The 26,373-nt window shown below is 46.9% G+C and overlaps 2 protein-coding genes across 4 annotated transcripts in view; one reads left to right on the forward strand and one right to left on the reverse strand.

The window, feature by feature from the left end:
• Positions 1-5,363, reverse strand: part of CAMTA1 (calmodulin binding transcription activator 1) — a 248,199-nt gene extending 242,836 nt beyond the window's left edge. The window contains exons 1-2 of one of the 3 annotated variants that reach the window (XM_030963986.1): positions 5,315-5,363; positions 1,829-1,922 (exon numbers count right to left, since the gene is read on the reverse strand). In XM_030963986.1, the coding sequence (XP_030819846.1) occupies positions 1,829-1,895 (67 nt within the window). In that variant the 5' untranslated portion in view covers positions 1,896-1,922; positions 5,315-5,363. Of the gene's footprint in view, positions 1-1,828; positions 1,924-5,314 lie in introns of those variants that run through there. The other 2 variants (XM_030963985.1, XM_030963988.1) reach the window with 2 other exon arrangements.
• Positions 5,364-5,430: 67 nt separating this feature from the next.
• DNAJC11 (DnaJ heat shock protein family (Hsp40) member C11) lies at positions 5,431-26,222 on the forward strand. Its single transcript, XM_030963993.1, has 16 exons — positions 5,431-5,559; positions 9,077-9,206; positions 11,200-11,273; positions 12,467-12,568; positions 16,623-16,751; positions 17,316-17,438; positions 17,894-17,967; positions 18,914-19,103; positions 19,458-19,543; positions 19,987-20,103; positions 21,062-21,217; positions 21,336-21,405; positions 21,529-21,586; positions 22,218-22,360; positions 22,799-22,928; positions 23,531-26,222. Exons 1-16 carry the CDS (start codon positions 5,488-5,490, stop codon positions 23,554-23,556), a joined length of 1,680 nt encoding a protein of 559 aa, XP_030819853.1. The 5' UTR covers positions 5,431-5,487; the 3' UTR covers positions 23,557-26,222.
• Positions 26,223-26,373: the final 151 nt, after the last annotated feature.

Raw genomic sequence — 26,373 nt, forward strand, 5'->3', positions numbered from 1 at the left:
GCTGAGCACAGCTAGTGGCCACTGGCCACCTTAAAGCACCAGCACCATGCCACTGCCCCGAGCCAATGTTTAGCAGCATGAGCAGTAAAATAACAAATCTATTGAGCTCTCAAAACTACAGCAAATATTGAAAAGCCTCCCTGTTCCACATTTCACCCGGCTTTGTGGGTGCTGTGGCCACCACTGCTCTGTGCTGGCTGGGTGCCAGGGCCCCAAGCAGGGAGCAGGAGGAATAAGGAATGGCTACATGACCTGGCTCTGGGGAACCAGCACTCCTGTAGGGACACAGGTCCTGCCAGCACTGGCTGTTCTCCAGTTTTACAGATTCAAAGCTCTCCAGACTGATGATGAAGAATTTTGAAACCCAAAGAGTCTAACAGATTCACATCCAAGTTTATGGAAATAGTTGAAAAATATATCAACAGCCTTCACATACACATATGCAGAAAAACAACTAACAAAACTATCAAATCTCCCAAAATATGGATTGACAACAACAGAAACTTGCTAATTACTATTTTTGGTATCCTTAAATTCTCACCTCTGGTGCTATTAAACTAAAAATTATATAACAATGGATTTGTACTGTAAGACAGCTTATACAAGTTAGGACCATTCCAAAAAAGTCAATCAGTGTTTCAGAGTATATTCAGCAGATATTTTGAACATAGGCAGAGCAAAGAGCTCTGTCCATGACAGGCTCTTGTCATATCAGGTTGGAAGGCTCCAAGCAGACTAAGAGCTCTGGTTGGCCAAATGGCACGAACACCTGAACTACAGGTAATTCCTCCCTGATTGATGTTTTGAAAACAACATTTCCAGCAGAAACTATTACATATATATATATCAACCCATTACACAGCACTGACAAGATCCTCTGCTTGCCCCAGAAACACCCTGTGTCCCACACAGCTGCTGCTGGAGAGAGACAAGAGGCAGGGGCAACAGGCAGATCATCACTGCAAACCTGGAATACTTGCAAGGAGAACATTTGCTTCTGACTTTTGGGGGATTTAAGTCAGCCTGCACAAACAAGCATGAAAGTATCCCAAGGAGAGCTACATGACTAATGAAGATTTTCTTGATCCCCATCAGTTGCTTCAGCCACTTCTGCTGCCACTGGATGAGCACAACAAGGCCTTTCTACTGCGTGGTGCTCTGCAGGTATGACTAAATCTGCCTCTTACCTCCCCAAGTCCCCAGGAAGACACCTCCATTATAGAGAGAATTTCACAGAATCAAAGAGCCAATAAGAAGTGTTTCCTCTGGGCATCTCAACAGCATTATCACAAAATGCACTAAAAGGCATCAGAGTGGCAGAGAGAGCGATTCAGCCCTGTCGGTGGCACCTGTTTGTAGAACACTCCCCACACTGCAGCCATGTGCACCTGCCTGGGGCCATGGCCACAGCAGGACAGCCCATGGCTGACTGACCAACCCTCTGAGCATCTGGCTGCAAATGGACTGGGCCAGTGCAGCTCTCATTTCTGTTTCTGCCCTCAGCACAACCACAGCAGCAGAGGCGTGGAGTAACTGGTGGGGCAGGGAGAGCTGCTGCACCTGCCAGGGCACACATGCAGGGACAGGGTGGAAAGGATGAGCTGTGTGGGTTTTAGATACATAATGATATAACTTTGGGGAAAACCCGAGCAAAGAGAGAGCAGGTCAGGAGTGAGAGGCGGCACTGGGACTTCATGCAAAACAGAGGAGGAGGGAATTCAGAACACTGAGCTCTGGTTTGAGGGGGTGTGCCGTTTGCCTCGTGAGGAAAGGTACCCCACAAAGTCCCACAGGCTCTGAAATGCACTCAATTAGCTGTTCCTTTTACCTTTTTGTTCTACCCAGCATTTCTTCAAGAGCACTGTCATCTCTGGCTTTGGCATCCTACTCATCATCTATGAATTCATGTTGCCGTTTCCTCCCTGAAAGGAAAAATCCCATAGTCAGTCATTTGCTACACAGAGGAAAGGACAAATCTGACAGTATTTTTGCCACTGTTAAAGTTCAAAGACCACCTTGCTTCTTGAGCAGACAACACTGCAAGTTGTGCTCTGGGCTATGGTGTCATTCAGCCATGATCAATCAGTGTGTTCACTCCAGAAACTTACCCCAAATTTACCTGTAAGCAGCTGAAAAGCTGTCAGTGCCTCAGCCCTGTCTGGAGACAAGGAGCCGGGCAATGACTCACTCAGACTAAAAAAATTCTCACAACAACAAGAGAGACTTGTGCCACGTAAATATCTTTATTTTACTTTAAAACATTCTAAAAATGTTAATCCATATGAAAGAGAAGCAATACAAGACTGAGCAAGCATGTTTAATGTTAGGGAAGCCTTCACATCACATGAGCCAAATTAAAAATAAGACTAAACACAAGTGTACAAAGAGGAGACAAAAAAAAATCAATTTTCTCAAAGACACAACATAAGGGACTCCCACAGGGGCCGGCAAATTCTGGAAGGGAGAAGGAGATTATATTTTATGGGAAGAGATTCAATAAGCATTCTTTTCCCATAAAGCTAGTGATGGAGGATTGTCACTGCTCCATAGACACCCCGTGCACATTTCAGGACAACAGTAACAGGAAATCAATAGCACCTTTTATACGTGCAAAGACATTATCTCTCTGGACGCCTAATACTAACAAATGGGGCCAAGAAACACCTTTACTAGAATTTAGCAGTCAGCATTACTCTGGCTGAGAACAGAGGGCAGGATGCTGGTCTACACCCTTAGATTTTTAGGATTTTTTTTTAAACTAACTCTGCTCAGAGCATCACCCTCGAGGGGTGCCCAGGAGCCCCTGGTGACAGTACATCACAAGTGTAACGGTGCTGAGCCCTGGTGCTGTCACCCCATCACAGACATCCCCTCCAGCTGATGCTGCAGTCATTGCAGGCAGGAGCTTTGTCAGGGGGTAATTTGACAGCTTTGACAAGCTCGGCTGAATTTATGGCACTTTCTAGTTTTTCCCTCCATTGAGCTGTGATGGAAGTAAAGTTAATATTACCAAACCCACTCTGTGAGGGGACAGGTTCCCAGTGGTGAGACCATGGTGGCAGTCACTGAGAGAATCTGCTACACTGGGCCCCTCACAGTGTCCCTGCCACCCTCGGGGACACGGAGGGCAGCTCCATCCAGCCCACTCCTGAGGGGAGATCCCATGATGAAGGTCTCTGCTATCTCTGGCTCTACCACAGCAGAGGTGAACCACCACTAGTGAGGCTACTCACAGCTTACTAGAGAGCACTGAAGCAGCAGCCACGGTGTCACAGGTCTGACAACACATGCCCAGCTAAACCTGAGTCCTGGGGACTGCTTCTCTTGCTGCAGGGATTGTGCCCCACACTGCACCACAAAGCTTCCACCTGCAAGTACCAATGTGGGAAGAGGAATATTGCACCCCAAGCCAAGCCTTGGCAAGTTGGTAAAGCACAAACAAGCACTTTTCTTTTTTTTCTTCCTTTTTCTTTTTCCCGTCAGATTGCTTTTTGCCATAGATGTTACATTTCCTCTGTTATAATGCAGGGTTTTAAAGAGCCCTCTCTACATCCTTAGAAAGCACAGTTCACATTTAGCTCCCTAAACTCGTATTTCTCTCTTCCTATATTTCCCTGCCAAGATGTGACACCTGTGGAACGTTCCCAGAAAATTCCCCTGAATCATCTGTGATGCAAGGGAACAGCAGCCAGCGTTGGCAACAAGCAGCTGGGTCTTTTAGGAAAGCGTCAGATCAATCTGGTGAGGGGAAGGATCCCCAGTAACTCTGTCACTAATCATCCCCAAGGATCACAGAGCTCCCAAATCAGTTAGAAAAAGAGCATAATTATGACAGGACCAAAATCCATGGGAAATAGAGTTGCCATGGCAACTGGCATCCTCACAACTCTAATCTCCTTTGCATTCTTGCACAGACTCAATGACTCCTAAACCACGTGGAAAAAAAAAAACCTGTCTAGCAGGTGGGTTCATTGAGGAAAAGCAGTGCTAGAGGTGTTTCCCTGCAGAACAGACCCATTTCCACATGGTTTCTCAGAAAGGGAGCCTTTGTGCACCTCTTGTTCCAAGCATTGCACCTCACTCACCAGGAGTGCAGAGGAACTGCTATAACATAATCAATACTTCGTTGTTAACTACCCTTGTATCAGGAAAAAAAAACTTATTAAATATTAAAACGTTCCTTTTTTCAAATAAAACTGACATGAAGATAAAATCCAAAGCAGACTAGCTGAGTTTTGAAATGGGAATGTGGTTCCATCTTCACACGGGGCTGCACTGGTGTCAATGAGTGGCTTTTCAAACACTCCTCTTTACAGACAGCAGCACCCAAAAACCACTCCAGCATCCCCACACATATATCAGATCCAGCCACTGGGCTTATTTTTCTTCCTGACAGCCTTATCACAGCAATAATACCCAATCTGTCTGTCCACCAGCATGCTTTAAATAAGGTTTACGTTTAAAGCTGGGCAGCCCTATTGCTAAAATCTCTGAGCGCTGCACTTTGGGGCATTTCCCTTCCATTTCGGTACTGCTCGGGCCTGGGGAGTTCACCCACCATCAGGGAGGGCAGCACAGCGTGAACCCCAGGGTTCCCTGGGGTTCTCTACGCCAAAAGCCAAAGCAGCGCTATTGATCCGAGGGAAACTGCTCCCGATCTGCCGGTGACAAACGAGCGCAGGCTCTGCCCACGGTGCGCCCTTGTCGTGGGTCTGACATGGCTGAGCTCAGCTGGGCTCGCCTCCGGTGCCGTGCAGCTCTGCCCCGGGACCCTCCGCTGTAGCGGGCTGCCGGACTGCCCCGCTGCCCTCCGCCAGCCCCGCCGCACCGGGGAATAGCGACTCACAGAACAGCGACGGGATGGTGACAGCACCGTTTGGAAATCGCCCTCGTGTTACCGGGGAGAGAGGCCTCGTGGCAGCGCCTGCACCTACACGTCCCGTCAATGACCGGAGTGAGCGACTGCCCTTTAGGCAGGTACCGAGGGCCCTGCGGCACCGACACGGGCACCGGGAGAGGAACTGGCGACGGGCACCGGGAAAGGAGCCAGCGACGGGCACCGGCGGTCGCGATCGCCCTCCCTCCCGCTATCCCCCGGGAGCGGGTGGACGGAGGCCCTGGGCACCCACGACACTGCCACAGCCGCCGCTGGGGTACGGAGCGACCGCACCGGCAAAGACGCGTCAGAGTGCCGGGGTGAAGAACCAGGGGAACGTGGCCGGAGCGGAGCGCGGCAGGGCACGCCGGTGCCGGTCGGTGCCGGTCCGTGCTCCCTCCCTCGCTCTCTCTCTCCCTCAGTCCCTCCCTCACTCACCCCTCGCCGCCTCCGCCGCCGCCGCCGCCTCCCGGCACACGCACGCGCACACGCCGGGGCCGCGCGGGCGCGGGGGGAACGGGGGAGCGGTGCCAGCGCGCGTGCGCGGGCGGTCGGACCGCCGGGCCGCCAGGGGCGCCGCAGCGCGCGGCGCGGGGTGAGAGGTCGGGACGATGGCGGCGGCCTTGGGCGAGGAGGCGCCGGACAACGAGGACTACTACGGGCTGCTGAACGTGCGCCGTGAGGTGCGGCCGCGGGGCCGCGCGGGGCCGCGCGGGGCCGGGCGGGGCCGCGCGGGGCCGCGCGGGGTGAGGCCAGGCCCTCGTGTGCGCCCGGCGGGAGCGGCGCCCCTGCGGCGTGTCCTCCGCGCGGGCCGGGCTGCTGCTGCTGCTGCTGCTGCTGCTGCTGCTGCTGCTGCTGCTGCTGCTGCTGGCGGCGGCGGGGCGGGAGAGCTCGGGCCGGGCCGCGGGGCTCCCGGTTGGGTGAGACGGGGGAGCGCCCGCTGAGGCCGGGAAATGCGGGGTTTGCTCCGAATTGCGGCGGTCTGGGCGCTGCCGGGGCGCTGCTGGTGCAGCTCCGCGCACGCCGCGCACACCCGCGTCCCCTGGGGCACGGCTGGGGAGGCTTCCCGAACCTTTCCAGTTTGGAAACAGCCAGGGCTTTCTGCAAAACGTTTATCCCGCCAAAAAAAGATCGAGAATCCTTGATTTCACTTTTAAGAATAGATGGATATTAATTGGTGCGGGTTTGTTACACCGGAACAGTTTGGAGCTTATTGAGAGATAACCGCTTTTTTATAGTAATTATTAGGCAGATCCACAAAGATCTGGATGTAGGAACTGTGCTGTAGTTTGTTTCAGCGAGTGCAGCAGCAGTATAGCTGTTATATATATATTTGTGTGTATATAAAAATGTATAAAAAGGCCATCCAGTCCATCAGCCTGGGTGTGGCTATTGTGGCTGGACGAGGCTCGTATTGAACCACCACTGCTCCGTGCAATAGGATATCCAGACTTGGAAGCCATTCAGTCTGAGAGCTTGGAAGAATTCCCTTTGGAACTCCTGTCAGTGCCTGAGCTGCAGGGACAGTCCCCTGTGCCTCATGTGTAGGAATCGGCTGCATTCCTGAAGGAACAGCGTGTGATGGTCATGCTGTTTGCAGAACTCTCTGATGCTGAGCTCCTTTTATAAAAAAAATCAAGCCCTCGTCTGGTTTAAAGCCGGCAAGGCCATGCTTGTACATTCCTTGGGAGCTTTCGTAATTCCCCTCCAAAACGTCAGCGGCGTGCCGAGGTTAGAACAGAGGTGGGAACCACGCGAGGGTTGTGACTGCTGGGGAAGGTTTAATGGTTAACTTAGCCAGGTTCCAGAGCAGGACATTCAGGTTTTGTACAGCAAGGAGCTGGAAAATGAATACAAGGGGTCTGCAAGGGAGTAATTCCAACAGAGAGGAGTGGGCGCTTTGTTAATGATTGCTAATTATTTTCAGCAGTACTGTCCTGTAGTGGAAGGGGTGAACAGCATGTCTGGGTGCTGACACAGGGTGATGTGGCAGCTGAGCTTGGAGCTGCAGTGACCCCATGGAGGCAGGATCCTGTGAGCAGGAATTGCTCTGTGTGTGTGTGAATGATTCATCTTTTAGACATGTTAGTCTGCTAAAAACACGGTGCTGTGTTTGAGACCTTAAATGAGACCTTTCAGTGTTGACCAGAGTTTTGGTAATAAAAATGTAACTTACATGCTGTTGTTTGTGACTGCATTTCCTGGCAGTCTAAAAACGATGTCAGGGTTTCTTTGGTGGTTTTGAAGAGGCTGTTGCTCATGGAATATTGAACCAATGACCCAAACTACTCAGTGATGATGAAATGCCCAATCTAACATTTTATTGAACATGGCATTTATGAAAAATGAACCTGCTCATTTCTATTATATAATCAATAGCACATTAAACCATTTATCATTAATTTGATTTAAAAATGCCATTTTGGGGGTATATGTTCCACTGCCTTCCCAGTCGAGTTTAAATTTGATATCTGAGAAAGCACAAGGTAATAAAAAGAAATAAGCTAATTGTGGCTGTCCTTACTGTCTTGGGACCAGCAAATTTGGCAGCTCCCCTTTTGCTGTATCATTTCAAAACATTAACAAGCAACAATACAAATATGCAGAAAAAACATTCTGAGCTGTCCTCAAATCCAGACAGATTCCTGGTGTTGTGACACAAGTGAGTGTGTTTTTGTGATGGAAACCCTCCTTGCCACAAGTGGTAAAAAAGATGTTACTTCAAGAAATTACCTTTTAGGAACTTTATTTCCCCAGTAAAAGCTAGGAATCTCTGACAGCTTTGCTTCCTGAAGGGTGTTAACAGTAAATGGAAATTGTGTCTGTAAATCCACTTCTGAGTGCCCCCCTCACTGACTGCACTGGGTCCTGACTGTGGCAGCCCCTGGAGACAGCCTGGACCATCAGGTTTTGGTTATTTTACTCTGGATCTTCCTCCTGGAATGGCTTCCTGTGCCCAGGAACTGGTTCTTGCCTGGACAGTTTGGGAACTGGATGGTTGGGCTCTTTCAAGCTCTGCCTGGGGGAAGTTCTTGTTGATTTTAGCAACTGCACTTCTGAACAGTCGGTGTTAAGCAATCTCCAAGGAATGGGCAGGAACAGGAACTGCAATGCAAGGGATGTAGCAGGGTTAGATGAGAGAGAGGAGATTACCAAGACTCTCTAGAGTCCAAAAATAACATTGCTGGGAGATGATAATGGAAGGAGCAGGGGGTTTTTCCCTATTGATTCTGAAAGAGCCATCCTTGTTCTTGGAAGGAGGCCAGGTGCCATCTGAGGTCCCAGAGTGGCTGCAGTAAAGGACAAGGCAGGTTCATTCGTGATGTGTGTGGTGGCACACTGTTCTCATGGTTATCTGTCCCTGGCTTTGTGGACAGATGAGGCACCTTCCTCCTTCACAGCACAACACTGACCCTGCTGGGGAGCACAGGGCAGGTGCTGGGATAAGAACAGAACCATGGCTTTACATTTCTTACCTTTACAGCTGTGGGAAGTCTGTGCTTTTGGATAGTTACAGTGTCCCTTTGAGGGTTAAGATTGAAATATGAGTAGAATTTGTTGTACATCTCTGAATTTATGTACTTTTATCTGAGATGACTTTGCTTTTTCCTGCTCTCTGATTTGGAGGGGAATTACCTGTATTATACAGTTGTATTAGGCAACTGATACAACTATATGCTATTATAATGCCTGTATTATATACTTGTATTAGGCTACTAATACAACTATATACAACTGTAATACCTGTTTTATATACTTGTATTAGGCTACTAATGCAACTATATACAACTGTAATACCTGTTTTATATACTTGTATTAGGCTACTAATACAACTATATACAACTGTAATACCTGTTTTATATACTTGTATTAGGCAACTACCTAATACCTGTATTAGGTAGTTGCCTAATACAACTAGTCTGAACATGAAAGTTGGGGTTTTTACATAATTTTTTTGTACTTGGGTATGCACTGATGAGCTATTGAGGTCCTTTGTTGCACTGCAGATAGCGTGGACAATCCTGGTGTGATAATTGAATATTTTATTAACTTATGTAGCGAACCAATGATCCGTTCTTGATTTTGGTCCAAAGTCATGCAACGTAACAGCTGACAGACTTCCCTTTCAGGACTGATCTTGAGAGTGGCCTTTTGGCAGTGGCCTTGGCTGTCCTTGTTGATTGTTGGTGGTTTCCACAGGCCTCCCAGGAGGAGCTGAAGGCGGCGTACCGCCGGCTGTGCATGCTCTACCACCCCGACAAGCACCGCGACCCCGAGCTCAAAAGCCAGGCTGAGCGTCTCTTCAACCTTGTCCACCAAGCCTATGAAGGTCAGGGGGAGGCTGAGCTTTGCAGGGGGGGTTCTAGGAGAGCTGTGTCTTCATGCTTTTTGAAGATATTTATTATTACAAAGTAATAATTAAATTTGGTGATAGTTACCGATGCTGTTTCCTGCTTCTGTACCATAAGTCAGAGGGGAAATGCCATATAAATGCTGCAGGGAATGAGATGTGGAGTGTCTGTCTTACCTCCTGCATTCTGTAAATGATCTTCTCATCACTTCCCTTACTTCTAAAGACCCTTCCATAGGAGAATAAAGGCTAAAAAGCTTCAAATAGAGATATAATTTCATATTACACTGATGAACTGCTGCATCCCTGGGTTCTGTTCCCTGTCACCTGGCTGTGATCTCCATTTCTAGCAAGTTCTTCTGTATGCTCTGGCTGAGAGGAGGACAACTGATTCATAGCAGTTAGTTTATTTTTGTGCCAAAGCCCTTTTCAAATACTCTGAATTAAACTGATGTTTACTTTAATCCTGGTGTGCAAGTTGCACCTGGAGTGCAGATGGATTAGAATGGTAGGAGTCATCCATGTTACAAACCTGGTGCACCCAGTCCTGGAGCTAAAGAGAAACTAAAGCAAAATGCTGAATAAATATTTCCCCATTCAACCTCAAATATGAGTGAATATTTTTTGCACCCCTGGTTTTGACTGATAAGCATTTGCTCCTTCCAGTTGGACTTGAGCATGTGTGGAGCCTTTCCTGCTGTCCCTAGGCTGGGTGCTGGGACATGTGGAAGCTTTTGCTGGGAGAGCAGGGAAAGTCTGACCTTGATGACGTGTGGAACAAAAACTCCTAATGCTTCAGTAATTTCATTTTAGTGTGGTGAGTGGCCTTACATTAGAGGCAGCAGCTTCCCTTTGAATTTTCTGGCTGCTCTTGGCTCTGCCTTGCAGTGAACATGGAAGTTGGTGCTTGTTTAGTACCAAATGTGAGTGCAGTATGTTACAAGCAAAAATTTTGACATCTTGGAAATGAGCCACTTCAGCTCCTCTCTATTTTCTCTTCCATCTCTTAGTATCACACAACAAAAGATTCATTTTATCAGAATTCATAAAAAGCAATGTCTGCCTGTGACATTTAACAAGTCCAATAATATTCCACTACTTCAGACCAAAACTCAATTACCAGTATAAGCCTCTTTTTCCCTTACTATACTCCCCCAGCTCCCTGGGGACACATCAGTTTTCCCACAGCCTCAAGAAATACATGATAATGATAAAGCTGGTCTTAGAACCCTGGAGGAGGAAATAGTGATAATTTTTTGATTTATTTTTTCTTACAGAAAGATATGTTATAGGAGCTTATGCATTTAAATATACCTTACCCTCTTCCTAATTCTGTGCCCAGTCTTTTTCTAAAGTAACTGTTCTGCAGTCTCCTGTCATATTTTGTGTTGTCCATTGTGTTGGGTGATATTTTGGGAGGTTAAGATTCTACACACACCTTTGCTGTTACCCCTTATTGATGCTTGGCAAGGTGTGAACTGCCTCGTGGAAATTCCTTTGCTGGGACTAGCTGGGAAAGGATCAGTGGACATTGCTGATGAGGAAGATCAAAGGAAGCACCACAGAGCTTTGAAAGCCAGACAGAGCTGGATGGCAATCCCAGAAAAGACCCAGGGACTGCTCTGGCCAAATTTTTTCATAATCTCCATGTTTGGTAGAGGGCTTGTGTCACCTTCAAAGAAAGCAGTGTTAGAAACCTCCCCATGCACATTCACTTAGGCTGCATGTCTCTTGTGTTCTTTCCACTTTCTTGTTTTAGAAAAATGAGCAAAAAATTGGATTTGTTGCAGGGAAAAGTCAGTATGTCTTGTCAATAAAGCACGTGGAAGCATCAAAGGAGTTAATGTGCAACTGTAGAATGAGATGTTTCTAGGATTTGTGCTTGAACTCCAAATATCATGAGTGTTTTGCTCTGAAATCTGAGGAGAAGACCAAAAACTGAGTTCTCTCCTCTTTTGGTTTCAATTTACAGTGCTTAGTGATCCACAGACCAGAGCCATCTATGACATATATGGGAGGAGAGGACTGGAGATGGAAGGCTGGGAGGTGAGAGAAATTGAGCACATTATGGCCAGTGGCCTTGACTAAGCCCACCTTTATCTGCCATGGTTCTATCAGCTGCACTGACACCTGGCTGGTAATAAATGCCTCTTGGTTTGAAGGCATCCTTGGTTAGTTATTTCTGTCTCTCTCTGTCCCTGCTGGAACACCATGATGGATTTTCAGAGAACCCTTTGGTTTTGCACTTGACAAGAGAACAATAAACCTGACATTCAGAGTTCCCTGGAAGGATATTACTATGACAGGCAACATCTTTATCTGAGACAAATGTGTCATTATTGTCCATCAAGTCCCATCTTTTTCATCCAAAACTTGTTTTTTTCAGCATCAACTACCTTCTAAGTTTGAAATTACTTTTTCTTCCTGGGCTTTTTGGGGTGGGTCGAGCTGGGTTTTTAATGTGTTTGGTTTAGTTTTGGTTGGGTTTTATGGGCTTGGAAACAGAACTTGTCCATTCATGTCTGTCCAGCTCTTGAGTCCCTTGCTAGCCTCTGCCAGCCCTGGTTGATTGCACTATGCTGCTTGAAGCAGAATCCTGTAGTATTGGGCCAGGTCAGCACCAAGGTCAAATTTGGAGTCAGTTGCTAGAAATGTGGAGCAGATCCAACATGTAACAGATGCTTTGGAAACGAGAGTTTTTTAACTGCTTTTGGCAGACTTGATCTTATTTTGAAGAGCCAAATCCAATACTCTTTCTATCCATTCCAAAACTGGGCCTGTATAAAGCTCTCATTCCCTGACTCATGTCAGGTAAGCAGCTGTGAACCAGCACAGCCTAAAATCACACAGCTCTTGTGGAATCAATTCACCTCAGGCCAGAGGCTTTCAGTTATTTTCATTTTTGTGTCCACACCTGGTAGAGCACTTAATGGATCGCTGAGGGTAACAGCTGCACTGCAGTGTCTTGTACTTTTGGTTGGACAGCTCTTTGTCCTGGTTTTGTCAAGGGAATGGAAACAACAAAACCATTTTCCTTTCTCTCAAGACATGGGGTTTTCACTTATGCCTGCCCTTTGATCTGGCCCAGGTGCTTTGTTCCAAACTCTGACTGTTGAAATTGCAGCTGCTGGAGCAGTGTGTTAGTGCATCCTGCACCCAAGGCCTCTGAACCTCAGCACTGCAATGCCCTGAGCAGCCTCTGTCTGGTAATGGTTTGGTTTTCGTTGCTTTTTGAGCAGGTTGTGGAACGAAAGAGAACTGCAGCTGAAATCAGGGAAGAATTTGAGCGTCTGCAGAGAGAGAGGGAAGAGAGGAGACTGCAGCAGAGAACTAATCCAAAGGTAAGCAAAGACTTAATCCTGGTCTCAAGAGTGGGTCTGTAATTATCAGCAGTGTGCAGGGGGTGCTGAGCCTAGGTGAGGGCCCAGAGGAAAGAGCCCCTCAGGTGTCTACACTTGCTGCATGACTTTCTGTCTTTTGCATATGCAGTTTTTCTGCATAATATAGGGCAAACAGCTCATTCTTTTAACAATCCCTTACTGAATGCTCTTCTTTTCTTAGCAAAACATGTTGAGACAAAATACCTTTTTCAGCAATTTTTAGAAAATAGACCTAACACTGAAATATTTATGATTTCTTTCCAAGTTCACTAAATAATTGTAACTCACTGCAGTTACCTGACAGGTTTTCCCTTTGGCATTGCTGCAGTGTCACAACAAGGCAGGGAGCTGTTCAAATGCATCTTGAAACCAGCAATAAATCTGAAGCATCCCTAAGCCAGCTGGGCAGCAGCACAGTGAGCAAAGTCAATCTGAACAGGCTTAGTGCCTGTTTTTGGAAAGGGTGACCGTGCCCTCAGGATGAGAATCATCCTGGATGCTGTTCCCATCTCAGTCTGTCTGAGCAGTGTCTGACTCACCTCAGCTAACCTTGGCTGATCAGAGGTGCTGAGGAATACCTTTGGGATGGCAGGAAGAGATGGGCATGGCAATTGGCCAGAGTATCCATAGCTCAGACTCTCGGTGTCTTTGCTGCCTCTTGGCTTGATGAGTGTGTGAGGCAAACCTGGGGTTTGTCAGGATGGTCCCTGACTGAAGTTTCAAAGCTTGTTGAATCACAACAATCTTGGTTCTTATGCAATGAGTAACCTTATCCAAGAGCTGCATTTACTATTAACTAAATTAATTCATAGATTAGTGTAAAATCACAATGTCTTCTGAGTGGACAGATGTGGGATTGCAATGGTGCTTAGGACTGGATCTTAAGGAAAACATCCATCTAAGCAGAGCTGTAATATTTTGAGACATTCACCTTGGCACCACCTTTGGATGTGCACTGCTCTTAGCAAAGCAATTGGGCTGTACAGATCTCCAGGCTGTGAGTAGTTTATAGACACTAAGAACTGGTTTGTACTAGAAGGGTAAACAAGCATAAAGTGTTGTGTGAGTATCTGTTGACAGCTTTATTCCAGGCAGGAAGAGATTTCTGTGTGCCACAAGCCAGGCAGGGCAAACTATCCCTGCTGGAGGTGTGGGTGAGTGGGGTCAGAGAGGTGTTTTCAGAGAGGGGCATGGTTATCTCCCACTCTGCTGCTCCCTGCTTCAGGAATGTGACATTTTCCCTGGGCGCCTCGCCGTGGCTGCGAGCTGCACTGTGAGCCTGTGTCCTGGGATAAAATTAACCATCTGGGTGTTTACAGCAATTGCAGGCTGGCAGCTGATGGAAATGCCTCTCCAGGCAGTGTTCCCGTGGAATTGGGGAGCACAGCTGTGATCATTTCATACACGAGCACAAGTTATTTTAAAATTTCCAACATTTTGTCGGTTCTATAAAACAGTTTCACAAAAATAAAGCATTTTAACCAGAAATGTTGAGCAATAACCAGATGTAGGCAATTTGGAGGGTTGAAATTGAGTCTCCTATTTGCTTTTAGAGCTTTGTTTTTGCTTTCAGAGATGTGCAGAAGGGTTGAAAAGTTCATTACTAGGTTTAAGAAGAACCACTTCCTGTTAGGAGAAATTAAATCCAGTTATTTTCCTGCTGTGGAAGGTCAATATGTAAGGAACACAGGTGCCTCAAGGCAAAGCCTGGCATAACTTACAGGTATCACCTTGCTGAAGGTAAATCCCTAAGTAAAAAGTAAGGAGGAAGTATATTTTCCTCTGGCACATCTACGAATTCCATCAGTGAAGCCTGTTTCCTTTTCACAGGCTGGCAAATAAAGGTGATTTTAAAAGCCAGTCCCCGCTCTGATGGTTCCATTGTGCCACTCCTGCTTCCTGCCCTGCTGAGCTGCTGCTCTGTGCAGCACAGTGTGGGCACCACTGACTCCTGAGCAGGAGTTCCAGCTCTCTCCTGCTGCCCTTCCTTTGGGGAAAGCTCCTCCATGGTTGGAGCAGGTGGCTGCTGGGAGCTGGGAGCAGCAAAGTCCCCTCCATTATCCGGAGGCATAGGGGTGCTCTTGTTCTCTGGGAATATTTTTAACTTTGCCATCTGCTGCTTTTCCTGTGCTTGTGCCTGAACCAGTTTCTTTGCCAGGATCCACAGAGCTCCCAGGGTGACTTCACCTGCTTGGCAGGAGGTGGAGGGTCTGCCCAGGGTCCACTTCTCACCTCAGGGGAAGGCAGAAGAGCAGGAGCTCTGCTGGAGAACAGGGAGACAGACACTCCTTTTCTCTGAGCAGATCTTGTGGATTTTCATGGAGAGGTTCAGGTGTTTTCCTTTTTTCCTTAGGAGGAATATTTGCTGTACAATTCATACATGTGAAAAAGGAAATCCTAATATTTTTAGTGTGTTTTAGAGAAAGGAGATGCAGTGAAATTCAGGAATGTGGGTGGATCTTGGTGCATCTTTCCAAAGAGTGCAGCATTGTGGCACCAGTAAGCCAAGTACAGCAAGGTTGTCTCCAAATGGGTGTTTGCTGGCACAGGACTGAGCCCTCACAGGGTGGTTAGAGGTTTTCCATTGCTTCCCTCTTCTTTTGGCCTCGTTTCAAGGAACAGCATGGCATAGGAGAGGGCTGAAACTGGAGAAGCTGTAGGGCCTGGAGTCACCTAAAGGTGACTTTGCAGATGATTCCTGAAAGTGCAGAAAGGGCAGAAGCTGATTGTTGGTGCCACCACCATGCAGAACAATGAATGTAATTGCTCTGAAATTCACCAGCTGCCAAGGCTGGTTAGTAACCAGCTGGGACACAGCCCCTCTTCCAGGATTCAACTGGAAATAACCACACCTTTCAGTTTTTAAATACTTATCCAATTTTTGCTTCATAAGTAATCAGAAAATTAACACTGAGAAGAGGCTGGGAATCTCCACAGCAAATAGATAGACTGGGAGCCCAGGCAGAGGAAATATTCCAGTCCTGTCAGACTCTGCAATTCTTCCTTTATTTACAGGCCAGCATTTGATTAGAGTGGAGCAATCAAGGAAAAATGCTCCCTCAGACTGAAATAAGGATTTATTCCAGCCATGCTTGGCCTCAGTGTGGATGGGGTTTGTAGCTACCCAGCTCTTGAGTTTCCCTATACAAACTGCTCAGAGTTCACTCTGTGCTTGTGCACAGAGGGGGGTTTTTATTGCAATCCGTGTGTTTTATAGGAGCTGGGATGCTGTCAGATGGGTCCATAGGGAGGGTTTCCAAAGCCTCTTGAAGTTCTATGACCCAGTCAAGTACCTAATTGTGCTCTTTTCAAAGAAACACACTCCTGCAGTTAGTCTGAGGGAGAACAGCAGCAGGTAGCCAGACTATTGTGCTGTGGCCTAGTTTTTTATAGGAATAAGTTTTTCTATGGTCTGAGAAAGGAAATATTTATCAGTTGCTAAAAGTATGTCTTTTTCAAGCCTTCTTTCTGATCACAAGATATAAACTAGAAGAAGAAATCAAAATGTTTTGCTAACAAGATCAATTGCAAGTGAATGATACAGTTCAGTACTAAGTTGGTTTAGGTAACTCATAAGAAGAAGCCTGTAGAGGTTTTCTGACCAAGTTCCATTGAAGAAAATCAATTTTTAGAATATATTATTTCAACTTCTAAATACTGACAGAGCACAGTCATTTGTGGGGAAAGAAGAAACCTGCTGTGTAAAGGTGTTCTACCTGCTTCTGTAATGTGTCACAATAGAAAAATGACCTCCTGGGATTGCAAGTTGAGTTTGTGCTGAAAAATTGTCTTTTCTCCAGTCTGTTTGATGATTTATATTGCTGTTTTGGAATATTGTAATCATTCACTTTTGTTTTGTGCATTAGGAAATGCATTTTAGAGTGGCAAAAGTAATTGCAGAGCAATGGAAAGCTGCACAAAAATGTAATCATACCCAGGGATGGTTCAGCCACTTGTTCTGTGCACGCCAGATGTTTGCTAATGCTAAATGCCTGTTTCACTTGTCATCCCTCAGGGAACAATTAGTGTGGGAATAGATGCCACTGACCTGTTTGATCGCTATGACGAGGAGTATGAAGATGTGCCTGGGAGCAGCTTTCCCCAGATCGAGATAAACAAAATGCACATATCCCAGTCCATCGAGGTGAGGAGGGCAAACTCTGCTGTGTGAGAGGGGCGTGGGTGAATGCAGAGCACAGAACACACTGCTCCTGCCTCTCAGCAGGGTTTGGGGGGGACAGCACAGGTGGGAAGAGGCAGCTTGGGGCCAGCAGAATGGTGGGTTGGCTCTGGAGCCTTTGGGCACCTGCTCTGTGGGCTGCAGGGTCCTGCCCTCCTGGCAGGGAGATGCTCAGAGCCCAGTTGTCACTGAATGGGATGTGTTCAATGGATGAAAGCAAATGGCACCCAGTCCTGAGGATAAGCATAAGGAAAAGGATGGGAAGCATTTCCTCTTTCACAGAGTTGTAGAAATTTAGTCTGCTAGAGAGATGAGAATGGTTTACAGCTCAAGGTCAGGACTTCAAGGTGGTGCATTACAGGTGTCACAAGTGTCTGGTACTGTAAGAATTATCTGACTTTTTGCCATGCTTGATGTTTGACTACAAAACCATTTACACTCTGCAGTGGTGATTATGTCCTTGCAGAACATGCACTAAATGTGTGAACTGGGATCAGAGGTACTTGAAACAATATATTCCTTTTTCAGGCACCCCTGACTTCCACAGATACAGCAATACTGTCTGGAAACCTTTCCACCCAGAATGGGAATGGAGGGGGATCAATTAATCTTGCACTGAGACGAGTGACATCTGCCAAGGGATGGGGAGAGGTAAGAGTACCCCTGTTGTGCAGTTTTATAGTCAATCTATTACCTGGTGTTCTGTTTTTTGGGAGGGAGCTTCAGCTGTGGTTCATCTCTCATTTTCTATGTTCTGTAAAAGGTAGAAAAATTATTTCTTAAAGGAATTTGAGAAAAAGGGAATACCAAACCTTGTTTTTTCTTATTTTTCTCCCCTCTCCATTTGGAGTGAGCAAAGCAGGTGCCAGTAGCAGTCACCTGTAGCTTTACAAAACTGGTTTTGTTTTACCCATGAGCTCCAACTCAGTGAGACACCTTTTCTTCTTCTGAATGCAAAGCTGAAGAGAAGGGAGGGTGCTGAAAGAGGTGGTAAATGTTACTCAGATGTGTAAAACAGCTGTGATGAAAATGATGCTCCTGCCATACTTTGTCACTATTGTAAAGGATGATTTCCTCTAACACTCTGGTATTGTGTATTCCAACAGTTGGAGTTTGGAGCTGGAGACCTTCATGGACCTCTCTTTGGGCTGAAGATATTTCGTAATCTTACACCAAGATGGTAAATATTAGAAAAATGGCCTAGTGGTTAATATCCCACAATAAGGAGCTAAACGACTTGAATTCTCTTCCACATTAATTTTGGATTCATTTTCTGTCCTACAAAATAAAGTATTTACACTTTAGAGTTAAGGTCATACTTGTATTGTCAAAATGCCTGCATTCTTTCTGGGTGTTGGTGCCCTCCCTTTTCATATTTTCAGTTTAAGGAAGATCTGTGTTCCACATCCTTAGATTTGTACTTGACCTTGTCATGATTCATCATACATGAGGCAGAGCAACAGAAGTTTGCTCTGGGAACAGAACAAAAAATGGGGATCTCTTCTGAGGCTTCCATGTGTGAGAGGGAGTTTCTGACAGCAAAACAGGAGATCATGTATCATATTTTAGGAAAATAATGCCAAATTTGACACTAGTGTCATGTCTGTTCACAAATGAATAGAAGTCTCAGGTTGCAAAGGAGAATACAAGGTAAGGCCTGTGATTGGAGCCACATGTCAGAGCATCATAGGAGCTCATGTAGGTTCCTTCTGTTTACATTTTCCAATTTAGTGCATCTGCCATTCCTCAGAGCTTGTAGAGGATTCTTGTTCCCCAGAGAGTGCTTTATCACTGTTTTTTAGGATTACTGAATAGCAGGGCTGCTCTGTGCCAGCACCCCAGTGTGCTGTTCTGCAGAGACCAGGATGTTACCTGCACAGGGCAGGAAGGGGAAGGCTGGGTGCCTGGGCACAAACAATAAACCAGGGCACAGCCTGCTCTCCTGGGCACTGCTGTGCTCAGGGCAGTCTGAATTAATTTTTACTTTTCCCTGAAAGCCTTGAGCATCATGCTTTTTGCAGGATAGTCTCTGGGCACTCAGTAAAAATTCCTGGACAAGAAAGACTCTGAGGCCAGCTGGGAGCCTGTGCTTTTTTTCACTGACAAATTTCTCCTCATTTTTCTAGTTTCATCACTACAAACTGTGCCCTGCAGTTCTCGTCGCGCGGGGTCCGCCCCGGCCTCACCACGGTCCTGGCCCGAAACCTGGACAAGAACACCATGGGCTACCTGCAGTGGAGGTGGGGCATCCAGTCAGCCATGAACACCAGCATTGTCCGGGACACCAAAAGCAGCCACCTCACCCTGGCAATGCAGGTGAGAGCCCCAGGCAGCACAGGGATCCTGCCCCGTGAGAGAGAGCAGCCTCACCTTCCTGTCCCAAGTGTTTTCTTGGGATTACAGGTTAAGGAAGCAGTTGGTGTGTCTTGTGATAAACCTAAGATAGGTAACCAGCTGTTTGGCAGAGCACAGCTCTTGGCATTGCCATAGGTGATGTGGGTCAGCTTACAGTAGGGTCAAGCAGTAGGGTCAAGCTGTCAACATGGACAGCAGAGGTTGTAAGTGGCAATCACTGCTCTGTGTTCTGTGCTTCAAGGGTGAGAAAGGAAACTGGGGGGGCAGCAGTTGCCAGGAGTGTGTTTTGATATGTTTGTGCCTCTTGTGTTTCAGCTGGGAATCCCCCATTCTTTCATGATGGTCAGTTACCAGCATAAGTTTCAGGATGAGGATCAAACACGAGTGAAAGGTTCTCTCAAGTAAGTGCTCAAGAGGGAATCCACATTGCTCACAGCCTGAGGACTCTGTCCTCTCCTGCTGCTGTAGGCCTCCAGGTTCCACACAAATCAAATACTTTTGTGGCCTTTGGGAGCCTGCTTTTCACTCTTTAAGTCTGGTAAAGGGTGAAGTGAATGTCTTAGAGGCTTGGCCTGTGTGCCTCTGCAGTTATGTGGAACTAATAATACTTGTGTATGGTGTCTCTGCATCATCCCCAATAAGAAAGCCAGAAGTTCTTGTTCACTACTTAGCAAGCTGGAAGGTCTCATCTCACCTTGGAGATACACTGTGAATCTTCCAGAGGCCAACATCTGCTGCAAACAGATGCATTTCCATGCTTTACTTGTTTGGGAATTACAGGATTCAGTAAAGAGAAATTCAAGTGTCTTCTCTGTCCTAACAGTTCTTGGTTCTGTCATTCTAGGGTGGGTTTCTTTGGGACCATAGTGGAGTATGGAGCAGAGAGGAAGATCTCCAGACACAGTGTTTTAGGAGCCACTGTCAGCGTTGGTGTTCCTCAAGGAGTGTCCTTGAAAATCAAGTCAGTTCAAGATCTCAACTCTTTATTGCAGAGGCTGACCATAACCTCCATGATTCTATTTCCAGTATTCAGGTGGGAAGGTGCCAGTCCCAGATCAATGCAGGTGTATTGATACATCACTGGGAGAGGGTGCAGCTGCCCTCAACTCTAATGCAAGCTGTAAGCCCATCATAAGCAATGGGTGCTTTCCACTGATGTGACTCACAGCCTGGGCCACCTGTATGTGTGTGTGTGCATCAGAATATTCTGAAATGCAGCTTAAATTGAGATTTGGAGCACTCTGGTAAGTGAATAGAAGATTTCTGAAAATATTAGTAGAAATGGATTCCATGTGTATTATGCTGCATACAAGTGAATGCTTGAATTAGGGAATTACCATTACCTGATGCAGGTGATTGTACCATTACCAAGGTGCAGTTCCCAGAAGGACAGAGCTCATTAAGTGTCCCTGTGCTGTGGTGCACTTGAATTGGAGCCAGCTACAGGTGGGGTGTGAAACTGCTGAAGGGCATGAAGAATTCAGGCCCAAGGAAACTCATGTTTTCTAAAATAAATATTGTTACAGACATCAGAAGAATATTCATGTACACCTGCCCTGAAGGCCCATGCCAGTGTTATGAGCACAGGCCTTCTCTAGAAGCATTTTCTCTTCTTTCATGGGGATGTTCGTCCCTTTTTTCGGTTAAAATTAATGACCAAGCAAATTCTCCTAAGATTATAAAAAGAACTTTAGAATGGTCAGGTACCATCACGAGCTGCTGCTTCAAAGTCTGGCTCTGGCTGGTGTCAGCTGCCTTTTCTGCCGTTGGCTTTTTCAGTTTATCAGGCTTTTCACATTTTGAGCTCCTCATTCATCTCCCCTTGGTCCATCAGCAAGCACTGCTGCTAAGCGTGCTTCATCAAGCACATTCAGCTCTGCTTTTCCTCTTACCATCCCCTCTGCTCTTCTTTGTTGCAGGCTGAATAGGGCCAGCCAGACCTACTTCTTCCCTGTCCATCTAACAGATCAGCTGCTTCCCAGCGCCGTGTTCTATGCCACCGTGGGACCTCTCGTTATCTACTTTGCCATGCACAGGCTGGTCATCAAACCCTACCTCAGGGCACAGAAGGAGAGGTGAGCTTGCACATTCCTCAGGAAGTCTCACTTGGGGTTATTTGTGTGAGGCTGAGGGGTGGGTAAGGAGACCCTGCCAGTTTCTGCCTGAATCCCAGCTCTGCCTTCCTTCTGCCAGAGAGCTGGAGAAGCAGCGGGAGAGCACAGCCAGTGACATCCTACAGAAGAAGCAGGAGGCTGAAGCAGCAGTGAGTCTTTCTTGTAACTCAGTCCCCTTAGTGAAAGGAAACTCTTTTCACTCTGGACCATTCTCCTTTGGCCACAGTGTGTGACCCTGTGTGATTTCTGCTCTGCCACTTGTGTCGTGACAGGTCCGGTTAATGCAGGAGTCAGTCCGAAGGATAATTGAGGCAGAGGAAGCCAGAATGGGTAAAGATTATGATATCATTTACTTGTTCTATAAATTTGGAGAGAAGAAGGAATAATGCAAAGGTGGTGTTTCTTCATTCCCACTCCTGATAAAGTGCAGCTTAGTTGCTGCTGTGCACATAGTGAGGGAGCCCCATTATGACTCAGCTCCAGGTGCCTGAGCTTAGGAGGGATCACAGAATATTATCTTGGGACATGGTGTGAAGTGGATCAACAGACTGAAGATAACAGTCTGGAATTACCTCTTGCCCAGAAAGAGATATGTCTATAAAAAGGTGGAAAAGTTGTAGTCTGAAGTTCAGCTTTCACTGATTTTTTTTCCTTGCATGGTTTGCTCCTGGATTGTAATGGGAATCTGATCTCTTATGGTTACTAGCAGTTTTCCACAGAATGTTCCAAAGTGAACTGAAATCCACTTGGACTGTCACATCAGTGTGACACTGAGGTCCTGTCCCTCCATTCTAGTGCTGAAGGTTGCTAACAAACACCCAAGCAAAAATGTTGTTCTTTGTTGGGAAGTGTGGGTCCAGGCCAGGAGAATTAAATCTCACTGAAAGCAAGAGAAATGCTGGGATGGTCTTTTTGTCAGTGGAAGCCTTCCATCACAGTTGTGATTTCCTGGGAAATGCAGGTCTGATTGTAGTGAATGCCTGGTATGGGAAGTTTGTTAACGACAACAGCAGGAAGAATGAGAAGGTGAAGGTTATAGATGTGACTGTGCCTCTGCAGTGCTTGGTGAAGGATTCTAAACTCATCCTTACAGAGGCCTCCAAGGTACGTAGATGTCCTGTCAAAGCCCAGATTCAGAGACTCAAATGTGTGGCCCAGAATTTTGTTTGAACCATGTGGTGTCCTGCCAGGGGATCTCTCCAGTGGCTCTGGATCAATTCACAGATGCCATTTACCTACCAAGTATTTATTACAAACTTCCAGGAACTTCTGTTTCTTGGGGCTTTTCCAGTGCCAGTGGGACAGTGGGTGTTACAGACCTTGGGGCTGTACACCAGAAACTTCCCACCCCCCTGGTTTACTTTTATGCATCAAAAACTTGTGCAGATGATTCCCCAGTGTCTCAACTTGCTGACAGCAAAACTCCTTTTTTTTTTTTTTCTTTATGACACCTTGTCCTTGGCAGTAATAAATGTTTTTGGCCAGCTGGAGAGCTGTGAAAGTCCATTCCCTGATGCTCAGTCTGTCCTTCTCTGATTCAAGGCTGGGCTGCCAGGCTTCTACGACCCCTGTGTGGGTGAGGAGAAGAGTTTGAAAGTGCTTTATCAGTTCCGAGGAGTTCTGCACCAAGTGATGTCAGCTGACAATGAGGCCCTTAGGATACCAAAGCAATGTAAGTAGCTCAGACTGCTCAGCATCTTCTTTGGGGAACCAGTAATGGACTGCTTCAGCTCTGTGGTGAAGCACACAGACCTGGGGTTCAGAACTGGGGTTACTGGAATGGGCTGACCATGACTTGCCTCTGGAATAAGGCCCAAAAGAACTCAGCAGCATCTCTGCAGCAGTTTGTACCAGCTAGTCTGTATCTCTAACTGGGGCTGGAAGCAGAGGCCTCCCACAGGTGCCACTGTCCTTCTGTGCAGTTTGCAGCACTTGGTGGCCATTTGGGGACTGAATTTAATGTATGAAGGCCTGAGTCAGATTTCTTCCTTGTCCCCATTTATCTTACCTGCCAAAATATTTTCCCTGCTGGAATAGCTCTGTGAAACTAGGATCTGCTTGTGACAACTTTTACTGGCACTCCTGCGGGTCTGGTGGGTTGGCTCAAGGGCACAGACCTTTGTTTGCTCTAGACCAGCTCCCTGCCCAGTGTGAGCAGCACATCCAACTGACAGAGCTCCCAGAAGTGCATTGGAGGCTTATTTGAGTTGTGTCTAATTAGCAGCCAGAAGTGTTGCTGCCTGTCCTTGGTGCAATTCTTTGTTCTCCCCACAGCTCACAGGATCGATGCTGATGGCTAATCCAGGAACGTGCGTCTCCCACGGTACCTGGGTCAACAGAAACTGCAAAACCTCCCCCGGACGCTGCGAGTTTGAACAGAGACACTTTTATTTTTACTGTCTGTATAGCAGGAGGTGTCCTGCCAGTTCTGTTAGGGACAAAAGGACAGACCCTGCTGCTGCAGGCGGCTCCCAGGCAATATCTGAGTTGTGGCTCGGTACCCAATAAAGCAGCGTGACTCTGAGTGCACAGTGCTTTCTGCCAGGGGCTCAGGGGCCTCCTGCTCCCAGCTGGCCACAGCCCCTTCCTGCACTCACTTCTCTCCTGGCACTCAGCAGGGATGAAGACCTGTTCTTCTCACTTCTCCATGTACTTCCTGGGGTAGGTAACACACCTCCTTCCTTCTCATGAGGGGAATTTCAGTTCTCTGGCCACCTGCTGGAAGTCCCCTGTACAAATACTTCTGGAGAGAGGTCAGTGATTGTTTCAGTCTCAAATCTGTGTTTGAAATGCACTTGTTAAGAAAAATATGTGCTTAAATATGAATGAATTTGCCTTTGAAGTAATATGGACCTCTTCAGCACCAATCTGTCCAGCTGCTTATTTCCAACACTGCTCTTCCAGACAAGGACACGGTGTATCATAGTTTTATTAATTCTTCTGCCACCCACAACCATGTATTGTCAAGGATTTCCAGAAAAGAGGAAAGCAAGTGAGGGAGAAGGACAGCAATTAATTTCATTTGATTCTGATGCTGCAACTATCTCTTCACATCTAATTTATTTCTAGCAAAAATAAATGTAGTTCATAAAGTAAACCATACCAAAGTGAGGAGAGAGGCCAAATGGATTAAGAGCTGAAAATGTAACACTCATCTGCTCTTTCTGAAAAGCAGCAGTTACAGCATAGAACCATTGGCATTATCTTGCCTAGAAGCCCTGTCAGGGATTTCCAGCAGGACAGTCCTGGGCTGGTGATACAGCAGCTGGAAACAGCACCTTGTAGAATCTGCTACATGCTGGGTACATCAGCACATCTGAGGCTTTTGCAGAGAGACAAGGAATCGTGGTGGCTGTTCCTTGATCATAGTTTTGCTCTGGCCAGGTCCAGACCAGCCTTCATTGCTCATGGGTGACAGCAGAGGGGAAAACATCCATGTCTTGGCAGTGCAGAGTTGCTTTCGACAACTCCTGCCATAACTCCTTTCCTGACATGGATCTGGCCCCTGTTCTGTGCAGCTGTGGTTCTCTGTGCTCAGGTCACTGCACCAGGAGAATGAGATTTCCAAAAGAAATGCTTTCCCCTGTAAAAAAAGTTCATATTATGAAGGGGTGTTCATTTGTTTTTATTAAAACCAAAACTTTTCAGTTGTGACCGGTTCCTGGTGCAAGGCTTTATTTCACTTATGGCTAGCGTTCTGTTGATCTCAAAGTAAATGTAAAATGTGCAATAAATTATATTCAGCTGAAAAGTAGCTCCCATTCCCTTTGCATCTGTAGGAAGTTCCTGAGATGAACCCCTGGAAAGCAAGGGTTTGTAAATATAACAGCACTCTCCATCCCATCCAGCTTATTGACCTCTGCTGGGTGGGACTGGGCAGAAAACTAAATCTCCTCCAGTTCCTTTTTGATGTCACTGTGTGAGGTGTTATGGTCAGAAATGAGGAGCCAGCCTGTAGAGGCTAGGACGTGGCACAGAAGCATCCCTGAGAGCCAGATGCTCAGTCAGTCTCCCCAGTCTCTTCCTTGTTTTCTATCAGTGCCATGTTTTGCCAAAACTGTAAGAACAGCCCCACTGCAGAACCACAGCCTTCACCACCATATTCTTGCTGAGAGCAGCTGCCATTTTACAGCCACAACTCCCCTGGGACTTCTTTTTATGAATAAACTCTCTATAATTCAAAATTACCAACAGAATTAAAATAGAAGCTCTAAGCAAGCAGAGCTGAGCTTCCAGCCTAGCTTCCAGCATGACCTAGTGCCATTTCCAAAAGGTTGAGCTGCCTTTTCAGTGTGCCAAGGTGTTCAGGCTGCTGCTTTGATGGCAGCTGGCTGAGCAGCAGTGCCCGTGGGCTTGTGGCACATCCACGAGCTGCAGGGTGGCACCAAGGCTCCCGCAGCTCTTGGGGGGTTTGGAGTCCTTGGTGCTGCCTGGTGGTGGGGAGGGATTTCTCTTTCAACAGAGAGTTCATAGGGGTTTGGTTTGGGTCTGGCCAAGCTCCAGTCCTCACAAGGGGGTGCAGTGCTGCCCCAGGGCTGTTTCTGAGGCTGCAGGGACCTGCTGCCAGCACTGTGCACTCCGACACCATCGGCATCCTGGCCTGAGCCCTGTCCCCAGCTCAATCATTGCACCCTTCAGCAGCCCCTGGCACAATCCCAGCAGTGTCCCTGCTGTCTGCAGCCACTCAAGCAGTGCCTCCCTCCCAACCCTCCTCCCTGCCCAGCCCAGGGCTCCATCACCATGTCCCACACTCTAGCAAGGAGCAGCTGCTCCTCAGAAAGGTGGGGATACCTGCCAGCTCTTCCTATCCCCACCTGAGTGTATTGTTTTGGGAAGAGCACTTCAAGTGTTAAGTCTTCCTGCTGCCTGGCACAACAGCTCACAAACCAATAAATCATAACAGCAGACTCCTGAGTTTGGAATATAACAAACTCATTGTTCATTTGTCTCACATGTAAGAAAAAAACATGGTTCATTAGAAGTTTTAATGAAAAAATAAAGTTCTGAATTTAACTATAATTATACATGGTTGAAAGTGATGAACTAAAAGAATGGAGATGTTACTTTTTTATTTCTCTCTGCTGATATTGTAACGTGCTGGACACCATCCACTGGGA

This window comes from Camarhynchus parvulus, chromosome 21 (assembly GCF_901933205.1).
Source record: "Camarhynchus parvulus chromosome 21, STF_HiC, whole genome shotgun sequence".
NCBI classification, from domain to species: Eukaryota; Metazoa; Chordata; class Aves; order Passeriformes; family Thraupidae; genus Camarhynchus; species Camarhynchus parvulus.

Coding starts and splice junctions, on each gene's coding strand:
- DNAJC11 (XM_030963993.1), top strand. CDS start 5,488: ATGGCGGCGGCCTTGGGCGAGGAGGCGCCGGACAACGAGGACTACTAC. Junction 17,968..18,913: donor CGTAATCTTACACCAAGATG/GTAAATATTAGA, acceptor TCATTTTTCTAG/TTTCATCACTACAAACTGTG. Junction 21,218..21,335: donor CTCAGGGCACAGAAGGAGAG/GTGAGCTTGCAC, acceptor TCCTTCTGCCAG/AGAGCTGGAGAAGCAGCGGG.